Source organism: Gastrolobium bilobum, unplaced genomic scaffold (assembly GCF_033153095.1).
Source record: "Gastrolobium bilobum isolate Gb01-03AN ecotype WA unplaced genomic scaffold, APGP_CSIRO_Gbil_v1 utg333, whole genome shotgun sequence".
NCBI classification, from domain to species: domain Eukaryota; kingdom Viridiplantae; phylum Streptophyta; class Magnoliopsida; order Fabales; family Fabaceae; genus Gastrolobium; species Gastrolobium bilobum.
The window spans coordinates 108755-130449 of record NW_026898265.1 but is presented as its reverse complement, the minus strand read 5'-3'; the positions used below and the strand labels follow the sequence as shown (position 1 = coordinate 130449).

At 31.5% G+C, this 21695-nt stretch overlaps 2 protein-coding genes across 2 annotated transcripts; both read right to left on the bottom strand.

Annotated features, from left to right (window-relative positions):
• Nucleotides 1-850: 850 nt before the first annotated feature.
• Nucleotides 851-1279, bottom strand: LOC133314359 (calcium-binding protein CML37-like). Its single transcript, XM_061515839.1, has one exon. It carries the CDS (start codon nucleotides 1277-1279, stop codon nucleotides 851-853), a length of 429 nt encoding a protein of 142 aa, XP_061371823.1.
• A 9592-nt stretch (nucleotides 1280-10871) lies between these two features.
• LOC133314350 (proteasome subunit beta type-5-like) lies at nucleotides 10872-14916 on the bottom strand. The gene is made up of 8 exons (XM_061515826.1): nucleotides 14864-14916; nucleotides 14601-14731; nucleotides 14287-14416; nucleotides 14027-14133; nucleotides 12796-12930; nucleotides 12613-12716; nucleotides 12435-12535; nucleotides 10872-11292 (listed from the first exon to the last, which is right to left on the bottom strand). The coding sequence occupies exons 2-8, from the start codon at nucleotides 14712-14714 to the stop codon at nucleotides 11165-11167; spliced, it is 819 nt and encodes a 272-aa protein (XP_061371810.1). The 5' UTR covers nucleotides 14715-14731; nucleotides 14864-14916; the 3' UTR covers nucleotides 10872-11164.
• Between the last annotated feature and the right edge of the window lie 6779 nt (nucleotides 14917-21695).

Sequence of the window (21695 nt, the reverse complement as noted above, 5' to 3'; positions counted from 1 at the left end):
TTCTGTCAGTGTCAATGACTCTAAACCGACAAAGGAAAACCCAACTGAATTAATTGGTTTTAAAATGTGATTCTAAATGGATCAAGGCTTATTACACTTTTTTTAATATTTTTTTGAAAAATCACAAACAATGGCAAGCATGAATCTTAGAAGCACAGGGTATTCATAAATGGAAGTATTATGTATTAAGAAGATACGCTTCTGATTCAATAACACAGAAAACATTGCTTCTATTCAATTTCATTGAACTCCTAATCTTTAAGATTTTATCCTTTATATTTGTGATCAACAATTTTGAAAATAAAAAAATGCACATAAAATCTACAATGTTTTTGCAAAGAAAGAGCGTTGAAATAATAAGTTGCGGCATTCATTACTATACCCGAATTCAACGAACATTTTTGGAAACACAAACTTGATCTCAAAAGTGATGATAATAATAGGTTCTTGTGATTTTCGGAAGCATGTAACTCCGAAAGCTCATAAGTAGTTCCCTAATTCTGTATTTATAACGTACAAAATTTCACTTGGAAAACAACCATTTTACCCTCCTTATTGAGTAAGAACTTTTTTTTATATGTATTTTCTAAAAATAAAATAAAATAAAGACCCTATAATAATATTACAACTGAAATTAAGAAAATTTCACTAATTATCAAAATAGGAATGTGGGCGAAATCTAACAGTTATTATTCGAATAATATTAAGAAGCAGCTAAACAGAATTATACACATGATCATGCATGTGCAAACAAATCAATCAAATCCACCCAGCTACTTGAGAATTTACAAACTATACATTACCCAGAATCAATATACATATACATACACAGTACTAGAGCATAGAGGCATCACTGCATCATAATTCTGAATTCTTCAAAGCTAAGCATGCCATCTCCATTTAAATCAAAGTGATTGATCATGACTTTGCATTCATCAATGGACTTGGACTCTCCCATCTTCTCAAACATCTTCTTCAAGCTCTTGGAGGTAATAAAACCACACCCCTCAGTGTCATACATTTCAAAAGCTTCTCTCAAGTCCTTCAACTTCTGTTCCTCTCCTCCTCCTTCCATCAACGCTTTCAAATCCTCCAAACTCAACAACCCATCACCATCTGAATCCAATTCCCCAATCACCATTTCCGCTTCTTTAAGCAAAAGCTTCCCTCCCATTATACCTAGCCTGTGCTTGAGCTCCGAAGGTGAAACCTTCCCATCACCATCTTCATCAAAATATTTAAGAACATGCTCAAATCCTGCGTCCTTGCTCATGTTCATATACAATAATAATGCACGTACAGAGAACAGAACCTTTAAGGAAAGTTGTTGCCACCAACACAACACACTACTTAATTGTTTTGTAGCAAAAACGTGACTTAGTTGTGTTGTATGCAAAATGGAAATGGAAGTTTTGTTTATATAATGTGGTCTTTGGTGAATGGAATATGAAACGTGGTTTTGTGAAACACTGAAAGTGGTGTTTATATAAAAAACGGTTGTAAAGTCGGTGTAAGTGGCGCGTTGAGGTCGCGTTGAAGAAACATTAAGAAGCTGCTGCGAGTGTTCCAAGAGATAATAATTAAGACTATGGTCGCCACGCCTGACTTACGTGTCAAAATATTAGTGGGCTAATAACAATAAATAAACAACATGACAAATTGCTTATGATTATTTAACATACCATGTTATATGAAAAAAAAATTAATTGTTTATGAATAAATTAAAAATAACGAGAAATAAGAAAAATAATAATCATTTATAATATTAAGTAAGAGGATTTGATTATTTATACACAAAATAACAGTAACCAAAAAAGAGAAAAAAAAAATATTGGAATTATTTATACACAAAATAACAGTAACGAAAAAAGAGAAAAAAAAATATTGGAATAAAGCATGATAAAAAAATAATCATTAAATGATTATATTATGATTGTTTTAAGGGTTTGTTTTTTCTAAAGTTACTTTAGATAACTTTATCTAATGTTTATCGATGATCTTTTTGTAATTTTAATTTATTTCAGGGTTATAATAATCTTTATTATTTGAATTTTTAATTTTTAACTCCAAAACAACGTCATTTCGATGAACATTAGACAAAGTTGTCTAAAGTAACATCGAAATTTTTTTTTCTTTGTTTTAAATAGTATATCTAATTGGATAATGCCACAAACGACAATTAACGGTAAACTGCTTTTGCATGTCGTCAACGGTGGCCGCAAACATGTCACATCGGCCCAATAAGCGTTCAAAATGTGTCCGTGTGTCGTACCGACTACTGAGATATGAATTTATTATAGGGACATGCTGTCCCTTTATTATACTATATTATTATTTATATAGTTAGATTAAAATTATAAAATAATATCAAGCAAAAGTTCTTGATATCATTTTGATCCGATGATAATAAAAATATTTATAGGAGAATAAAAATTACTATTATAACCTATCTATATTATGGGTTATATATTTTTGCCACAGTGGCAGTGAAACAAAAAACTTGGATCCATTAAATTTTGAAAAAATAAAAATAAAAATCTGTGAGAGCAATTGCAGAAAGATTTCTAATCAAATGCAGAAACAATTTTCTCCTATATTATATAAGGTAAAGGATTTCTCCATCAATGGAGATAAGTTATCTTCAGTGAGCCCAAAACGACATCGTTTTGGGACGAAAATCATGGTGTTTTTGTAATTATAATATAATGCAGGGTTATTTTAGTCTTTATCATTATAATTTTTTAATCTTATAACTCCAAAACGACGTCATTTTGAGCTCACTGGAGAAATACTTTTCCATATTACATTTATTACATATATTTTTTTAAAAAATAGTTATTTTAGTTAAAATTATTATTTTTATTTAATACTTAAATTAAAAAAAGCCTCTCGCTTTCTTCTACCATAATTTTTTTTTTTTTTTTTGTAGTTACCCAACCCTAATTATCTCTTTGAGACGAGTTGGCTCCCTCCGGTATCCCCACGAGCTTCGACTCTTTGAGCCGGCTATGAGACTAATCCGGAGTGCGGGGGAACAGTGATGGCTAAAGGTTCAGCCCCCTCTCCAAGAATGCATTCAGCGGGAATCGAACACATATCTAATCCCACTAACTCAGCGCCAAGTTACCAACTGTTTCTCTTAGAACAATATAATTCCATGTTATTTAAAAGGACAAACATAATTACCAAAAAAAAAATGAACAAACATTAATCTCATTATATATACACAATAACTTCTCTTTTATTTCAAAATAAGGGGTGAAAGTGGGCTGCGCCAGTCTACAAGGGCCTACGGCCAAGCCTATATCAGGCTAGACTTGACATATTACATATAGTCAAATAGAACATGCTCGGACATTTAAAGAAGCTTATTTAGAAAGTAGGTGATATGTTTTTTTACATGTCAGGCCTATAAGCCTACAGGCCGGCCTATATCATAATATTGATTTTAAATTAAATTAAATAATATTATTCACATTAGTACCAAATGGTGATAGTTCAATTGATGCATGTAAGTTAAGTAAGTGGTAGAAGGACTTAGGTTCGTTCACTCACCAATACTATCTTTGAGAGTGACACAAAATCTATACCAATCTCTACATTATCATCAGAATCAACATTTAGTGCTGGAGGAATAGTTATTAATGCCTATCTTTCTAAGTTGACTGAAGATACTATCCAAGTTTTAATATACGACGAAGATTGGCTACATAATAGGTATGACTTGAAAAAAATAAAAGGTATAAATTTAATCAATTGAAATAATTTTATAATTTAATTATATTCGATTAATTTTTAATAGAAATCTGACTTTAATTTTTTGTGTAGGAGGAACCAACATCTCAGCATGTAAGATTACCTATATAGATCTATTAAAATATTTTTTGTTTCTTAATCTTATTTTTTTTTATTCTTTATTCTTGTTTTTTGTTTTCTACATTTACAAATTGTATGCCAACTTATGTAATTTTGGAATTGCATTTGTAGGAGAGAGAAGATGAATACAAGCATTTGGCTACTACAAACAACATGATGTGTTTGTTAGTAGTTATTTTAATTTACATAGTATAATTTTGTTTGTTGGATATGTTGAAATATGTTATTTAGTTTGAACATTTTGCTTTTAAAAGGGGCTTAGATACATCTTGTGATGAGTTTTGGTGTGATTAATGGTTCTGTTTGAATGTTGAAATTGTTATTTTTGTTTTAGCAACAAAATTTGAGTATTTTGTGAAGTTGATTCATGGTTCTGTTTTGAAGTTAGAAATTAACAAGCTAACGAGTCAAACTAATCTATTTATTTTTTTATAATCAAGCTAATAGTTAGACTCGTACTATGCTCAGGCCATGCCAAATTGAAATTTCTTGACATAAACTTGAACTTTTCGAAACAAAGCTCGGCTCGGCTCAACCCAACCCACTTTCACCTTAGTCACAACCCCAATAAAGAAAAAGAGAAAATAATTTTTGCAGGCAGAAATCATTTATCACTGTCACAAATTTTTCTCTTCTATCTCATTTTCTCTTCTCTCTCTTATGATTTCTGCCACAAGTACAAATCATTTTCCGAGACACAAAACACCCAAATATGAATTGATGATACTCTAATAGGATAAATTCACATCTCAGTAAGACACACACAGCCATGATTAAAAAGCGTCTCTTATTAAAAAAAATTCATAATATTTTAAAATATTTACTTTCCTTTTGTATTATAAATTTATTAAAATGGCTTTAATATTTTTAAGAGAATGTAGATAAGTTATCTATATTTGCTCCCAAAACGACGTCATTTTGAGTTAAAAAATTAAAAAATTATAATGAAAAAGATAAATATAATCCTGAAATAAATTATAATTATAAAAATACTTTAATTTCTGCCTCAAAACGACGTCATTTTGAGCTTAATGTAGATAAGTTATTTACATTAACTGTAGAAAAAGTAAACCTATAAAAATATCCTATATTTTTTTCTCAAATCCCAACACGACGTTATTTTAGAGTTACCCTATATATATATAAGGCAGGTTATGCTTACACCGATTTAAGAATAAGAAATCATATACCAAATTTTGACTATTGATTTATCTGTATATAATGGTTCACTTATTTAATAAACAAAAGTCAATAGAGTTACCCTATATATATATAGGGGCAAGTTATGCTTACACCGGTTTAAGAATAAGAAGTCTTACACCAAATTTTGACTATTGATTTATCTGTATGTAATGGTTCACTTATTTAATAAACAAAAGTCAATAGAGTTATCCTATATATTTATAGGGACAGGTTATGGTTACACCAGTTAAAGAATAAGAAGTCTTATACCAAATTTTGACTATTGATTTATTTGTATGTAATGGTTCACTTATTTAATAAACAAAAGTCAATAGAGTTACCCTATATATATAGGGGCAGGTTATGCTTATACCGGTTTAAGAATAAGAAGTCTTATACCAAATTTTGACTATTGATTTATGTGTATGTAATGGTTCACTTATTTAATAAACAAAAGTCAATACATATAAATAGAATCAATGGTTATGATTGTTAAGTATAACTTTCACTAGTATAAAATGATCCCGATCACTTTCACTAGTATAAAATGATCCCGATCCTATATATATATATATATATATATATATATATATTTCTATGGATAATTTACGCTGCATAATTTATATACGTAAGTTCTTTTCCATTAATTCGTTTAATTGAAGATGAAGGAACAAGCTTGCTATCGCGTAACATCTGGAATCGCCATATGTGGGTCATCAGACTCATCACCATCTCTTGGCACTTGTTCATCAGACCCACCCATTACTGAAATGCTTCAATGTTAGAGTTTTAGCCTTGGATGCTCATGCCTACCATTGGTTTCACTTCTCATTTACACCTTTATTGTGATTTGTTCTACTGGAAAAACAATTATTATTTCTTGTAAAGTTCAAAATCAGATCTTCAGTACTAGAATCACCTTAACATTTGTTACGTGAGGGCATTTCAGCGTGGCAAATTCCGCCGCAATTTGCGATGGAAAAAATCCAATGGAAAATCGGCCTTTTCCATCCTAAAAGACTGGCATGAAAACAGAAAGTTTGCACTAGAGAATTGAGAATCTATCTTGCCAATTAAACATAATACTACATTAATGGAGGCATATCCCCCCCCCCCCCCCCCCCCTTTCTTTTCTTTTGTCCTTTACAAGGATGATGATTAGGAGTCTTAACACACCGAGCCGAGCCGAACTGTTCCAAGCCGAACTGTTCCAAGCCGAACTTTGATCTTAAAATGTATACCAAGTCTATTACCTGTTATGAATATAATTATCGACCTGTATGCTGATTTATTTACAAAAAACAAAAGTCTGATTTAGCATGTTTAAAAAAAATAAGTCAACAAAAATTTATCTAAATAGAATATACAATCAACAACAGTACTAGTAATTCCATAAATATTCATAAATTCAATGTATATTCAAACATCATAATATAGAACAAAATCATTCAAAAAATCTATTTAACCAATAAAATGGAGTGAAATGGATTGAAGAGAGAGAAAGGGCTATAAAAAGTAGTATAAAAAATATAAAATAAAAATAAAAATTAATATATCAGGCCAGCCTGAAAGACTCTAAGGCCGAACTTTTAAATTGGAGTCTGATACCTTTTTATTAAACGAGTTTTTATACAAGTACAAGCCTGATTTTAATAATCGATTTTAGGCATGTAAGTTAAAGTCTTCACGAGTCGAGACAAATGCTGTTAAAAGGTCCCTGGTTCGTTTATCATCCTTAATGATAATGAAGCCATTTTTACTTTGCTTCTTGACATGCAATTTTGAATTTCTAACGACTCACATCAAACTTGCGTCAAGTTATATTTAGTACTCTAATATCACGGGGAAAAACCAACATTTTTTTTATCGGTTCGTCAATTAGTCGATTAATCTGATTAAATTGGATAGCATTATGGTAACAACAAAGCTCTTCCTATTAAGTTTGATTAACTTAGAAGCAACCCAAAAACAAGTGATTCATGTACTTAGTGATAAAGCCCAACGCTTAATAATATGAGAATTCTGATTACGCAAATTTTATAATATAAAATCGAATTATTACAAAAATGATTACATTAAGATTAAAGAACCAATTTGTTAAAGGGTTTTATAAGAGTTATGTTGTAGAAAAAGTGATTGTGTAATGTTATAGAGATTCGTTTTGCGTGCCGTAATTTTTTTTTTCTTTTTTCTTCAAAAAGTGTGGGCCCCACAAAATGTTGTGTGTGTAGGAAAGTTTGTTGTGTTATGTTAAATGACAAATGCAAATCCCTTTGTTAAATTAATGCTTCCCCGTGTGAACGAGTTAGGACCGTTTCTAAGAAGTTTTTTTTAATAAGATTTTTTTAACATATCCTTTGACTTTATTTTTTTATATTAGGGAAAAATATTTATCTTTTTAAAAGGATTGTCATTTTAGTTAAAATTTAAAACAAATATATTTTATAAATATTTAAATTAAAAAAATCTTTCACTTTCTCCTACCATAATTTCTGTTTCTCTTACCATAAAATACAGAAATTTTAACTAAAATAATATAATTTTATGTCGTTTAAAAGGACAAATATTAATTCTTTTAAATTAATATAAAAAAATTATGATAACCCACCGGTCCACATCTCACGATGTGTTATTACCAGTGATGTAAAAACCGGACCGGATCGGCCGGTTCAAACCGAAAACCGGTAAACCGGTGGTGTGACCGGTCCGGGTAGCATGTTGGATCAGACTTACACGTGAACCGGTTTGACTCGGTGCGAACCGGCCAAGTTTTCCTAAAATCGGTGACCCGCCGGTTCAAAAAACACTTGGATATTCCCTCACCTCGAAGGCACAACATTAAGAAACAAAAAAAAATCAGAAACGTCAGAAGAGAAAACCAAAAAAGAAACCGGAGGAGATAAACCAGAAACGGAACCATAGGAAAAGAAACCAGAAAACAGCCAAGAGGACTAATCAACTAAGGGTTCATGAGACAGAGGCGGCTGGACTTCGAGAGTTAGTGACTAAGATTGAAGCGAAAACCAGAAAACCATTTATATGCTGGTTTCGTTTTTGGTTTTGGCTAAAACCAGCGAAAAATGAAGGGGGCGGCTACGGTTTTGCTAACTAAGATTGGAAGGCAATGTTCAATGGGAATATTAGGATTTTGGAAATTTGGACCTCTTCAATTTTTTTTGAAATGGGACAAAGTTAACTTCACTATTCTCTTAAACCCACAAGGAAAATTTAATAATTTTGAAATCTTTTATATTTTCATATCTATTCATGTATCATTTTATTTAAAATAAAAAATTATAACTAATATGTTCATATATATTTTAATTTAAAATAAAAAATTATAACTAATATCTCAAATTAAAATTTTAAAAGTATATATATATATATATATATATATATATATATATATATATATATATCCGGGTCATACGGTTGAACCAGTGACCCACTGGTTGAACCACTGACCCAATGACCCAGCACTCTGACCGGTTCGATAACCGGACCGGTTTTTATAACATTGGTTATTACAATATAATCAATTGTCATTGTAACGTGTCATGTATGAAAACAAACCATTAGCACCATACCCAATACCTATGTAGCAGCGATACTGACACGGGATACGTGACATGACACGATATGACACTCCGACACGTTAATTCTAAAAAATGTTAGATTTCGACACGTTAGGACACATTTTGATATTAAATAATAATTTTAATTTATGTAGTGTATATTATATTTAATATTTAATAATTTAACAAAAAGAAACTAAACTTATAATATTCATCAATTTTGCAAAGAAACATAAAATATCCAAAATATTTATATTAAATTCAACAAAATGGTAATTGTAATCCAACGAATCTAATAATTGGAACTAAAAACTCAAACGTTGTACCAAAAAAAAAAAAAAACTCAACCCAACACAACCTTTGAACCTTTTTTTGAATTTCTATAACGCGCATTGGAGTGTCGGGGAATGTCGGAGTATCAAAGAGTATCGAAAAGTGTCAGACACGACACGCCAGGATTTTTGAAGTGTCGGTGCTTCATAGCCCAATACCATGTTCTCAGTATAAAATCTATATTAATATATATTAAAAACGTTATGCAATTTCATATATTCAATATAATCAACATCATTTATATTTTTATCCAAAATTAATTGAGGTCGGTAGCAGATAAACTCAAATGAAAAATACAAAAAAATTAAGTAAAATAAATTAAAAATAAAATTTTAAATATATATGTAACATTAACATTATGCCTTAAAAAAAACTAAATAATTAAAAGAAAATAAAAATACATACGAGAATAAAAAAGAATAAGAAAGTAAAAATAATATTACCAAAAAAAAAAAGAAAGTAAAAATAAATAGGGATAGGATATTGTTACTACCAAATAATGTTACTACCTTATTTTATTGTGAAAATACTAATTAATTAATTGTGAATTAATAATTAATTAATGAGTTTGATTTGTGAAAATACTAACCGTTGATTGGTGAAAATCAACGGTTGAGATATGATAGTGATCTTGGTAGTAACATTATTTGATAGTAACAATATCATATCCCAAATAAATAATAAAAAATAAATAATGGGATAAATAAAAAAGATAACATAAAAATAAATAAAATAAATAAAGAAAAAAGAAGATACATAAATAAATGAATAAGAGAATAAAGAGTGAGAGGAAGAAAAAAAATAAAAGAAAAGTAGAAAATAATTTTTTTTTTATTATTTTGAAAACTAATTTTTTTTAAAAAAAAAGACAAAATAGAGGAGGTAAAGAAAAAACCAGAGATAAATGAGATAAAGGATTAAAAATGAACCATATGAAACGTAGAAAAAAAAGGTCAAACACTCCAAAATACTAATAACAATTTCATATATTAATGTTAGTTAAAAATTATTCGGTTTACTCATTAACTATGAATCACCGACACTTCAAAACACCTGACGTACCGTATCCGATACTTTCTGACACTCTAACACTTTCCGACACTCTAACACGCATTGTAGAGACTCAAAAAAGGTTCAAAGATTGCGTTGCGTTTTTAGTTCCAACTATTAGATTCGTTCGATAACAATTACCATTTTATTGAGTTTAATATAAATATTTGTGATATCTTATGTTTCTTTGCAAAATTGATAGGTATTCTAAGTTTAGCTTTAATTTTTTTAATTATTAAATATTAGATATAATATGCACTATATAAATTTAAAATATTATTTAATATCAAAACGTGTCCTAACGTGTCAAAATCTAATATTTTTTAGAATTAACGTGTCAAAATATCATGTCGTATCCCATGTCGGTGCAACGTAACTCGTGAAAATAGATATCAATCCGTTTACCCAAAAAAAATAAAAAAAATAGATATCAATCCTTTGCCTTCTTTAATAAAAACCAAGGATATGTGTCTACCAAAAAATTAAAAAAATAAACCAAAGATATATTGTTGCATCGTCAGACCAGATTTACACTGACACAGTATATTGAAATCAAATTCAATTCGATATAACTTCATTTCACAAGCAATTTATATTTACATTTCTAGTGTAGTGATTTACCACGTAGGCCGTCCCAGCTTGTGAAAAATTAAACCTCAATTGGCATAATTCAAATTCATAAATGAACTAAAAATTCAACTTCTTCGCCATGTGATTCAAATTTACTTACCTGATTCTGTTATTAAGTTAATAATAAATTCAAATCTCAATGTGAACGAAGATAAACCACTACAATCATTCAACGTACCAAAAAATACGCATATCGTAAGTTTCTTGTTTGACTTTCAGAACTTGCAATGAAAACCATAAATCGCAATATGAATTACATCAGAAAATAGCCAGCAATACACGTTTAACCAACCTGCTTTCCCCATTTAAACTTACTCTCCATATTACATATGGCTCTATACTTCATTTTCGACGGTAAATTTAATTTGACTTGATCTCAAATCTCAACACGACGACAGTATAGTATAGCACTTGTAAACGTCAAACTAATGTCAATTATCGAATATAAAATGATCAGAGTTTAATGCAATTCATTCAAAATAAGCAGGCAAGCTAAGTAAACTTAAGAAAGACGCCCATCAAGCTCCAGTTGCCTCAACCATTTCTTGTTCCACAGTGCTTGGGATAACTGGGTTGTAATGGTAATGAAGTTCCCCAACATCATCACCAGACAGTTTCTTCCACCCATTTGGTCCCACATAGTACACTGAAATCATATAAATCCCAAAGTTAGTGAGACACAATGATTTCATGTCTTAACAAATTTATAGCTATAAACTATGCATCTAAAATAGCTGCTTACAAGATATTCCTATATACAGTGGTACAAAACTGTTCAGAATGTTATCTATCATTTCATACTACCTAGTCACAAAACATGGGCGATTTTCAATTATTTATTCAAGCGTACATAGTAAAATACACATCATGTTTTGGGTGAGCATGAACATTTGCGCTCCAGCACACATGTATAGGTGCCTCATGTGAGACATATCAATTAAACTAGAATGCACACATATATATATATATATAGAGAGAGAGAGAGAGAGAGAGAGAACTTGTGTTTAAGCTCAATAGACTCGAGATGGATTGGATAAGCTTTGAAAAAGTGCTTTTATGACCCTTTTTTTAGAGCGCTTTATATTAGAAGCTGATCTTTCTAGATTAGAAAATAGCTAAGAGAAGCACTAAAACTGCTTTTTTTTTATGTTTTTGCTTTTTCTTCCCAAAAACTTATGTAATTATAATAAAATTTTAAAGAATATTATTTATTTAAAAATACTTTTTTCTTAATATAAACAAACAAGCTCTGATTATAATAATTGTATTTTATAAGATTGATATAAATTATTATTTTTATTTTTTAATAATATAATAAGCTTGAGCTCATTCTGGAGCTTGGATTTTCGAGCTTAATAAAGCTCTGTTGAACTCAAACTTCATAGAAAGAGATTTAGCAAAGGCCAAATCCTTGGTATATAAGCTCAATTTGGCTTAATTTCAAGAGTTCCTAAATCTGTGTTTCTTTAATATTTGCTTAAATGTTTTTAAAATTTGCTTGAAATAGGGCAAAATCAACTTACATCGATGTAAGAATAAAAAATCTTAAACCTAATCTTAATCATTGATCCCACTTGCATCTAGCGTGAGAGGATGCAAGTGGAATCAATGGCTAAGATTAAGGATAACACTTACACCGGTGAAAATTGATCCAAACCCCTCTCTCTCTCTATATATATGTACTATTTTATTGTTGGTATGTGGGACAATGACAACAAAATGTAATAAACAGATATATAAGTCTGTATGTAGATGTAGCTGGGCCAATAGGGGAGAAAGAAAGAATACCGCTAGCAACTCCACCACTAGCTCCATCACGAAATGTTGCATGATAAATTGCTCGTCGAGCCAGTTCAGAAGCTTCCTCAATTGACATGTCATATCGGTACCTAGTAGGACAAGGAAATTGTTGACATAATTTGGCAGAAGAGTACTAGGTGATAGTTAAATAGATAGTTTAACTAACCCGCTGTCCAATACACCGTAAGCATATGGTGAACCAGATCCAACAGAGAACCTAGTGCCTTTAAGTCTTCCTCCTTCACTATCAACATAATATAGACCAGGACCCTAGAAAGAGATGAACCATTGTCAGTCACAATAGGTCTAGCTGAGCAAAAGCCATTTAGTAATCTGACATGTGAATTACCGTCTCATCCCATCCAGCAATCATGGTACCAACAGATAGCCCCATTCCACGATAAGAGTATAAAATATTTGCAAGTAACTTAGAAGCTCCTGTTACTGAAATTCTCCTTTTATTTGCCAACTCATGCAAACGACACTACAAATAATATGGGCCAAATCAGAGAAACAATTTGTAACCTCATAAATTTAAAAGGACAGAAATCATATCTTGGAAAGCAAAAGAAAAGATACAAAGTTCTTTTAGTGATGTGAACCAAGTTATTTAGTTCTTTTATTACAATCTACATGGATTTAAAAACCATAGGGAATTAGGCATACGGAAAGGTCTAGTAAGTCAGCTAATTGATCAAGAAGGAAGTCTATATCATTAAATATGCACAAAATGAGTATTTATAAATAAAAATGGAAGACAAGGAACAAAAGATTGTATATGGAAAAAAAGAAGACAGCAAGAAACCCATAAAAATAACGGAAATAAAACAATGGCACTGGTTTACAGAGGTTAAAGGGTGCTCAGTCAGAATCACTGCACCTAGGTTAAAGGAATACAAATTATTGAGGGGTAAATAGGTGTGAAAGCTATATTAGACCACAATTGGAAAACTAACAAGAATATAAAAGGACTCATAATTTTGAAATGCCTTGACCTTGCACAGTTGCGCCCATTAAATTAATCTCTCCATATTTCATATGTGGGAGAAAATTAGAGTAACAATTTAGGCTATCTCTATACACAACTATCTTTCTAAACAAATTCATCCTAAATAGAAGGTTATGTCCGAATTTTAATTATCAGAATTTTCTTCTTGTCCATTTTTATTGTTCCCAAACAAAATATAACTATTTTTCTTATCAGTTTCATTGCCATCATTTACATAGCATTCCCATCAAGAGAGCAGATGCCTAGTTTGTACCCTCCCATAGCCCCGTTTCCATTCCATCCACTTTCTTTCACTCCTTACTTACTTCCTGAACACAGATTAAGCTTAAGTCTAAGGACAAATAATTTTCAGGCAATAAGTATAAATATACTTCAGACTATAGGCAAATATTTGTAACTTGCAACTATAATAAATAATAATAGTAATAACAATAACAATTGCAACGAAATAACCAAGGAATGACAAGCTGCGCGGCACTAGGGTGCAACAGGCACTTCAGTAGCAAACTGAGCTTAAAGATAACAGGAAAGACAAAAGTAATCATGCAAGATAGAAGGTTTCATAGAATACCTTGATGCCAAGATTTCTATGCCAAAATTGGCAATCAGCAGCACCTCCAGCCATTGTCCCAAGCATATACGGATTGATTTCAATAATTTTCTTTACAGACTGCGAAGCTGGATATAGCCATTGCTCAATAGTCAAGAACAAAGTCAACAGTCTATAGTTAAAACTAATTATTTACTTAGCATTAAATAACATTAAAAACTCAGCCTTTGCCAAAGGAAAAAAGAGTAGTAAAGAAGAAATTAGGGTTGATTAACACTCACATATATATCCTCCCATGCTAGCTCTTGAATCCGCAGCTACCATGACACCCTCCTTAAATATAAAAGCAAGAGTCGTAGTACCCTTTGCAGGCTTCACCATCTGAATAGCTTCTTTCAGGAAGCCATCGAACTAGGATCAAAAAACACACACAAAACAACTTCAGATAAAACCATCAAGCTTCAACCTTTTTCAATAAACTATAACCTAGCTTTTTATTTTCATTCACCCTATGATTTTCCAACCTATGATTTTCGCGCATGAACACTTTCAGAATCGTAAAATTCAAAGCATAGGAGAACAAACAAGTACTCACATCATTGGAATTCGGAAGGTCGAATGATGGGGGTGCGGAGAAATCTCCAACGACGTCGTTTCCAGGTGCAATCAGTGTAGGAAACGATTCGAGACCACTGGTATCAAGCTTCATGGTTGCAGATTAGTGACCTAACCGAGAACAAAGAGAACAAACTTACTATTCCCTTAAATCCAAAATTAAAAACAAAATAATACAAAATAAAAATGTGGGGAGAAAATATAAAGAAAAAAGTCGCAAATTTCAAGATGAAGATGGCGCACCGATTCTGTGAGAATAAGGAATTGCAGTAAGAGATCTCAAACGTTTGAGTTTGAAGCAACGAGAGAAAAGTATAAAAGTTAACTGGCTTGGGGAAAAAGGAAGGACTTTACTTGGGCCGGCTCGGCCCACATTACGTATGCTCTTTTTTAATCATAATGGCCCATTTATTTTATTAAATGATTTTTTTTTTTGTTTCCGCTTTTGTTTTTGTTTTTTTTGTTTTTTTTTGCTAAAGCATTTAGCTCGAATTGTTAAAAAGTCTAGAGGAAAATTCAACCCACACCGTAATCTTTAAGGAATGTTATTTATAATTAGCGCGCTGCGTGGGTCAAGTCGTGTCAGGTTTTTGTTCGACTCGACCCAATTTAGTTTTTATAGGTCAGGTATTTTGACCCGACCTGCTTTAATTTGATCCAAGTCAGGTCTGACTTGGTTTGGATTTTGTTGAACTAGTTCAGAACTGGATCGGATCTAACTTGACTTGGTTCCTGAAGTGGGTCTGACTTGGTTCCTGAAGTGGGTCAAATCTGACCTGACTCGTTTTTGACTTGGTTTTCTCACAAAATTTCGTCGAAATTTCTACATTGCAAATGACGAGATTTTCGTCACAAAATTATTTTTTCGTCGGAATACTTTTTGTCGAAAAGCAACGAAATTTTTTCTCTAATGAAAATTTTTACAAAAATAAATTTTCTATCGAAATTTAGTTTCCGTCAAAAGTTTTAACGAAAATGATTTCTTCTATCAAATGTTTTAAACAAAAAAAAATTCTATCAAAAATTTTGACGGAATGATTTTCGTTCAAAATTTCGATGGGAATGTGTTCTGACGAAAATTAAAAGGAAAAATGTTTCGAGAAAAATGTTTCATTCGAAACTTTCGACGAAATTTAGATTCTCTAAAGAATTTTGACATAATATTTTTTTCGTCAAAATTTTTTATCGATTTTTTTTTTACAGAAATGTGTTCCGTAGAAATTTTTGATGGAAATATTTTTTATCAAAAAACTTGACGAAAATATTCAGTTGAAAATTTTCGATGAAAATGTGTTTCGCTAAAAATTTCGACGAAATTTTTTTTTTGTCAAAAAGTTTAACGAAAATTTTTCCGTCGAAAACTTTCGCCAAAATTTGAAATTTGTAAAGAATTTTGATGAAATTTTTTTCCGTCAAATTTTTTTGATGGAAATGCGTTTCGTCCAAATTTTCGATGGAAATTGTTTTGAGGGAAATGTTTCATTCGAAACTTTCGACGAAATTTAGATTCTCTAAAGAATTTTGACAGAATATTTTTTCCGTCAAAATTTTTATCGAAATATTTTTTGTCAAAAATTCTTACGAAATTATTTTACAGAAATGCGTTCCGTTGAAAATTTGATGAAAATATTCTTTATCAAAAAACTTGACAAAATATTTAGTCGAAAATTTTCGATAGAAATGTGTTTTGCTAAAAATTTCGACGAAATTTTTTTTTGTCAAAATGTTTAATGAAAATGTTTTCGTCGAAAACTTTCGCCAAAATTCGAAATCTGTAAAGAATTTTGATGAAATTTTATTTCGTCAAAAAATTTCGATGGAAATGTGTTTTGTCGAAATTTTTGATGAATATATTTTTTTTGTGAAATATTTTGACGAATTTAGATTCCGTAAAAGAATTTGACAAAAAAAATATTCCGTCAAATTTTTTTACAGAAATGTTTTTAGTCACAAATTTTGATGAAAATATTTTTCGTAATAAAATTTTGCGAAAATTTTTTATGGAAATATTTTTCGTAAAAAAATTTGACGTAATTGTTTTAAGTTAAAACTTTTCTTTTAATGTAATTGTGAATTTTGTTTTTTCACATAATGGGTATGAGTCAAGTTTTGGGTCAATGGGTCAATATTAAAACAAGTCGGGTCTAAAACTGACCCAAATAAAAGTGAGTCAGTATTTAAACCAGTTCAAAAAATATAGGTATTTATGGGTCAGGTCAAGGTCGGGTCAAGGGCAGGGCAAGTGAGCCAGTTTTTTTGCACACCCCTATTTATAATGACCCTCACATTTATTATGAATTTAATATTGAAGGATAATTATATAAAAAAAAGAAATAAAATCATCTTTGATGAAAAATGAGTTAAAATGACAGTTAAGGGATAAAAATACGGGTAAACAAAGTTACTCGAAAAGTGAAAGTAAAGTTAGAAATATGACTAGAAAAATATTCTAGTCTAGTAGGTAAAGTTTGGTAATGAATGGAAGTGTGTACATAGATAAATTGTTACCCAGTTAAAGTAACTTAAATTTACACACCGTCAATTCCTTTATATTTCTTTCCTTCCTACGCTGTCTTCCTCGTCTCTCTCTCTCTCGTGGCAACGTTGAACTCCATGGAAGAAGCTTAAGGGTTTCATTCTTTTTCCTTTGATATCTCCCTCCACAATCAACCAAATCCATAAGTGCATTACATGAAATTCATAAGAAATCACCCAAAGAATCCATTCCATTATCTATTTGGGCTGAAATTTCTTGTAGAAAGAGCTATTCTCTTCTCCCAATTCGAATTACTATTTATCAAAGAGAAAAATAGTGATTTTTCATGAAGCTTTGCTTGGAGGTTGTTCTATAAGCTTGGTATAAGGGATTAGAGGTAAACAATCTCTATTTCCATGGTTTAAATTTTGTGATTTATGTTTTGAAATTTTGAAGTATGTTTTGGTGGAAATTGTGAGTTTGAAATTGGAAATTTGTGATGAATTAGTGTTGTGTAGTAAGTTGTAATGTAGAATAACCATGAACATGTGTTTAAAAAAAATTAAGAAAAATTCTCCTTGAAGCACCCTAGGATTCAGCCATAATAGGGACTTAGGCTTGATGTGCAAAAAATTTAATTACATAAATTGTGAAGGTTTGAATATTGGTGTATGTTGAGATTAAGTGTGAAAGTGAGATTACTTTGTGGAAAATCCCTTAGAAACCTACCCTATGCATTTCGGCCTTTAGGGTATTATTGGGAAAATTATTTTAGTGATGCATTTAAGTCCTAATGCATGATTTAAGTATGATTTGGTAGTTAAATGATTTAAGGCAAAATGAGAGGCACCTTAGCTCCCTTGTATGAGTTGTCATGACTTTGTGAACAAAAATTAGGCAAAGTTAAACTTAAAAAAAAATGTTATGAGAATATATGAATAATTTAGGGGCTAAGTGTGGATTCTACAAACCAATGGTTGTGTAAAAAGAGTTGATGAAAATTCCTAGTCTTTCTTGGTATTGGTTTCGACCATTGCATGAACTGTGGAACTAGGAAATATTAAAAATTGTAAAGATTATGTTAGAAGCTTGGTTAGGTCATTTAAGGACCCTAGGTAATTATGAAACCGGGTGGTTGCTTGTGTTACGAGTAATCATCCGTAAATGTGTTAAATAATGATCTTAAGAAAGGATGGTCTTGACTTGTAGATTGGCATAATGTGAAGAAATAAAAGTAAGCAATAAGATGTATGCCTTGTGTAAATTTCATAGCGTAGTAACATTGTATTGATTTCGTTTTGAATTCTTTCTCTAGGTGTGCCTAGGGACTGAGCGTGTTTTGATTCCTTTGGAGCTAAATAGGTAACTTGTGTTACAAGTGAGCAAATTTGTAAAGCTTCAAAAGGTAAGCTCTATGTTTATGGGGTTCGCTCCTACTTTGTGTTCCGCCATAGTGTACGGACTGTGGTCAGGTTGTATGATATGTATGAGATATATGATATAGATGCATTCATATAGAGCTATATGATGATGTGATATGATATGTTTTGATGTGTTTACTTTGATATCTTTGATGTGTTTACTTTGATATGTTTCGATATGATTTCTGTAATGATTTCTGGACATTGATTTGTTTATACACTGATGTCCGCTTGGGGTCCTCCCTTGGGACTGACTGTGTATATATCTGTTATATGTTGAGTTCCGCTTGGGGTCCTCCCTTGGGAACATGTGCACAGATTTCCGCTTGGGGTCTTCCCTTGGGATTGATTGTGTACACTCTGTTATGTGATGATCTTTGGCCATTGATCCTATGTGCACTGATGTCTACTTGGGGTCATTCCTCAGGACTGATAGTGTACATCTCTGATATGGTTTTGGTTCCGCTTGGGGTACTCCCTCTGGAATATGTACGTTGATTTCTGCTTGGGGTCATCCCTTGGGAATGACTACGTACATCTCTGATATAATATGCTTTGTTCTGATGTGATTATTGTGATGATTTTTGTATATGATATTTATTACGTGCGTTGATTTCCGCTTGGGGTCATCCCTTGGGAATGACTGCGTACGTCTCTGATAAGATTTGTGTATATGCTTTGTTTAGTTATGATATTTGATTATATGATATGTTATACGAGATATGTTCAGTATAGTATGATATATGATATTTTGTATATTATGTATCTAACTGTCATGCAGGAAGTGAGCCCAGGGTATGGAGAGTTCTCTATAAACCTGGAGCTTACTAGAGATTCGTCTCTAACCCCGTTTGGGGATATGATTTCAGGAACACAGTTAATTGAAAAGCCTTCATGGGACAAGGACACTACCCGTGGCTAGAGGTACTAGTATGAGGATATGAAGTTCTGGGTAGCCGGAGGCTACTATTTATTATAGATGTTATTTTTGGAGAACATGTACTGTTGTATAGTGTTCTATTCATTTGGTGATCATGATGTTTGATCCTTTATTTTGTATATGGCCTGTATATGTTTTGTACATGTCTTTCAGTTGGATGCATGTACATTTGAGTATTCAGGCATGTTGATATGATGATGTAGTATTTAGTTTATGTTTATGTGTTGGATTTCATGCTGTTAGACATAGTGGCACGAAGCCAAGTTATGCATGCGCCCATGCATGGGTATATGATCCTATATGGATATCTGGTAGGTCTAAAAGTATGTACTGTATAAATTGTCTATCAGGGTACCTTGAGAGTGGGATTTGCAAATCCCCAGTTGTCCGATTTACAGAGGTTACTCTGTCCGATTTTCGTCTCCGTCAAATAAAAATTAAATTAGAATAAGTATGCAATGTGATGTCATGTAAAAAAGGATTAAAGAAAAAGAAAAAGTTAGCTCGTATTTTCGTAAGTTAAGTCTTCCGCTGTTTTTGTTTGTATTATATGTATGTTAATTGAACTGGCTCGAGACGGGGATGTTACATTATTAAAAATGGCTCGGTTATTGATCCGGTTGAGGTACTGGATTAATGAATCAGTGGTTCAATTAATGGGTCACTAGTTGAATCGCAGGACCTGGTAATTATATGTAATTCTATAATTTATATTAGGGGTGTTCATCAACCGGTCCAAACCGACTCAAACCGCAGAAACCGAACCGAAAAATCGTAACCGAATAAACCGAAAACCGAAAAACCGAAAACCGAAAAAAAACCGCAAATTTTAATTGGATTGGATCGGTTTTCGGATGGGTTGATGAAAACCGATCCAATCCAAACTGATCCAATATATTAATTCTCCTCTACTTACTTGGTCCTTTCCCCCATCATAGCCCAGAAATTTCTAAACCTAAGACTCATTAACTCATCAACTAAACCCAAGAAAAAATTTAGTCACGTCTCATCAACTATAGTATTGTTTACTGATATTTTTGTATTTCAAAAAATAATAATTTACAAAGCCAATATATACAAAAAATATTATTTGCATAATAATCATGAAACTAATTTTAGGATATTCAAAAAATCGAAAACCGATCCAATCCAAACCGAAAAAAATTGGATTGGATCGGATCGGATTTAAAAAAAAATCTAAACCGAATGGATGATTACATGATCAAACCGAAGGAATTGGATCGGATGAGTTTTGCTTCCAAAACCGATCCAATCCAGACCGCGAACACCCCTAATTTATATTACAAAATTATAAACATACTCAAATATCTAAAAAAATGATAAAATTTTTAATATAAAAAATAATAAATCACACCTTATTATCCAATAAAAGATTAAACAAAAATATAATGATCGTGATACAGGGCTCCAGATAAATCAAATCAAAATTTTCTGCATAGTGCATAGTTGAGATAATATTAGTGTTGTAACCTTATAGGTACATAACCTATGTAAGTTAATAAACAAAAAATACTCAAATATGTCCTTTATGATTTTTGTTTTTTTGATAAAAAAATTGGAATTTTTTTTTTGGACCGGGCTGTGTCGGGTTACCGATTTTCACGAAAATTGGCTGGGTCGAACCAATTCTGATGCATGACCGGTCCGTTCTTTTATCCAATCGATTATATGACCGATTTACTAGTTCCCGAGTCGCCAGTCCAGTTTTATTAACATTATCTGTAAGGCACACACGACACACCTTCTTGCTATAGAATAGAAGTGCCAATAATAGGAATCATTTTTTTTTAATTTCTGTTCCCATAAACAGAAATGGATAGAAAAATCGTTTGGTAAAATCGATTTATTTTTTTGTTCCCAAGATGAACCGGTTCAATTTTTATGCTGGAAAACAGAAAAAAGAATCAGAAAATTTCTGCTTTTTTGTTTTCGGACACAGAAACACTTATCTCTCTCAATTACTTTCTACTTCTACCATCATCACCACCACCACCATCATCCCGATACGACCACCGCCACCGCCGTCATTGTACCACTAGTATCGTCATCACCATCCCCCACCACTACGATGCCACCACCACCCATTACTACCACCATGCCACCGTGAACTACCACCCTTTTTGAAAATATTTAGCTTAAATATCATCAACCATGTCAACAGAATAAATTAGGCTATCATATTGCATTTCCTTCAAAATATTTTTTTAACCACCAAAT

Excerpts from the sequence above, each read along its gene's own strand:
- LOC133314359 (XM_061515839.1), bottom strand. The coding sequence starts at position 1,279 with ATGAACATGAGCAAGGACGCAGGATTTGAGCATGTTCTTAAATATTTT.
- LOC133314350 (XM_061515826.1), bottom strand. The coding sequence starts at position 14,714 with ATGAAGCTTGATACCAGTGGTCTCGAATCGTTTCCTACACTGATTGCA. Across the intron at positions 12,536-12,612 it reads TACGGTGTATTGGACAGCGG|GTACCGATATGACATGTCAA; the intron begins GTTAGTTAAACT and ends TTGTCCTACTAG. Across the intron at positions 11,293-12,434 it reads TAGTGGTGGAGTTGCTAGCG|TGTACTATGTGGGACCAAAT; the intron begins GTATTCTTTCTT and ends ATATGATTTCAG.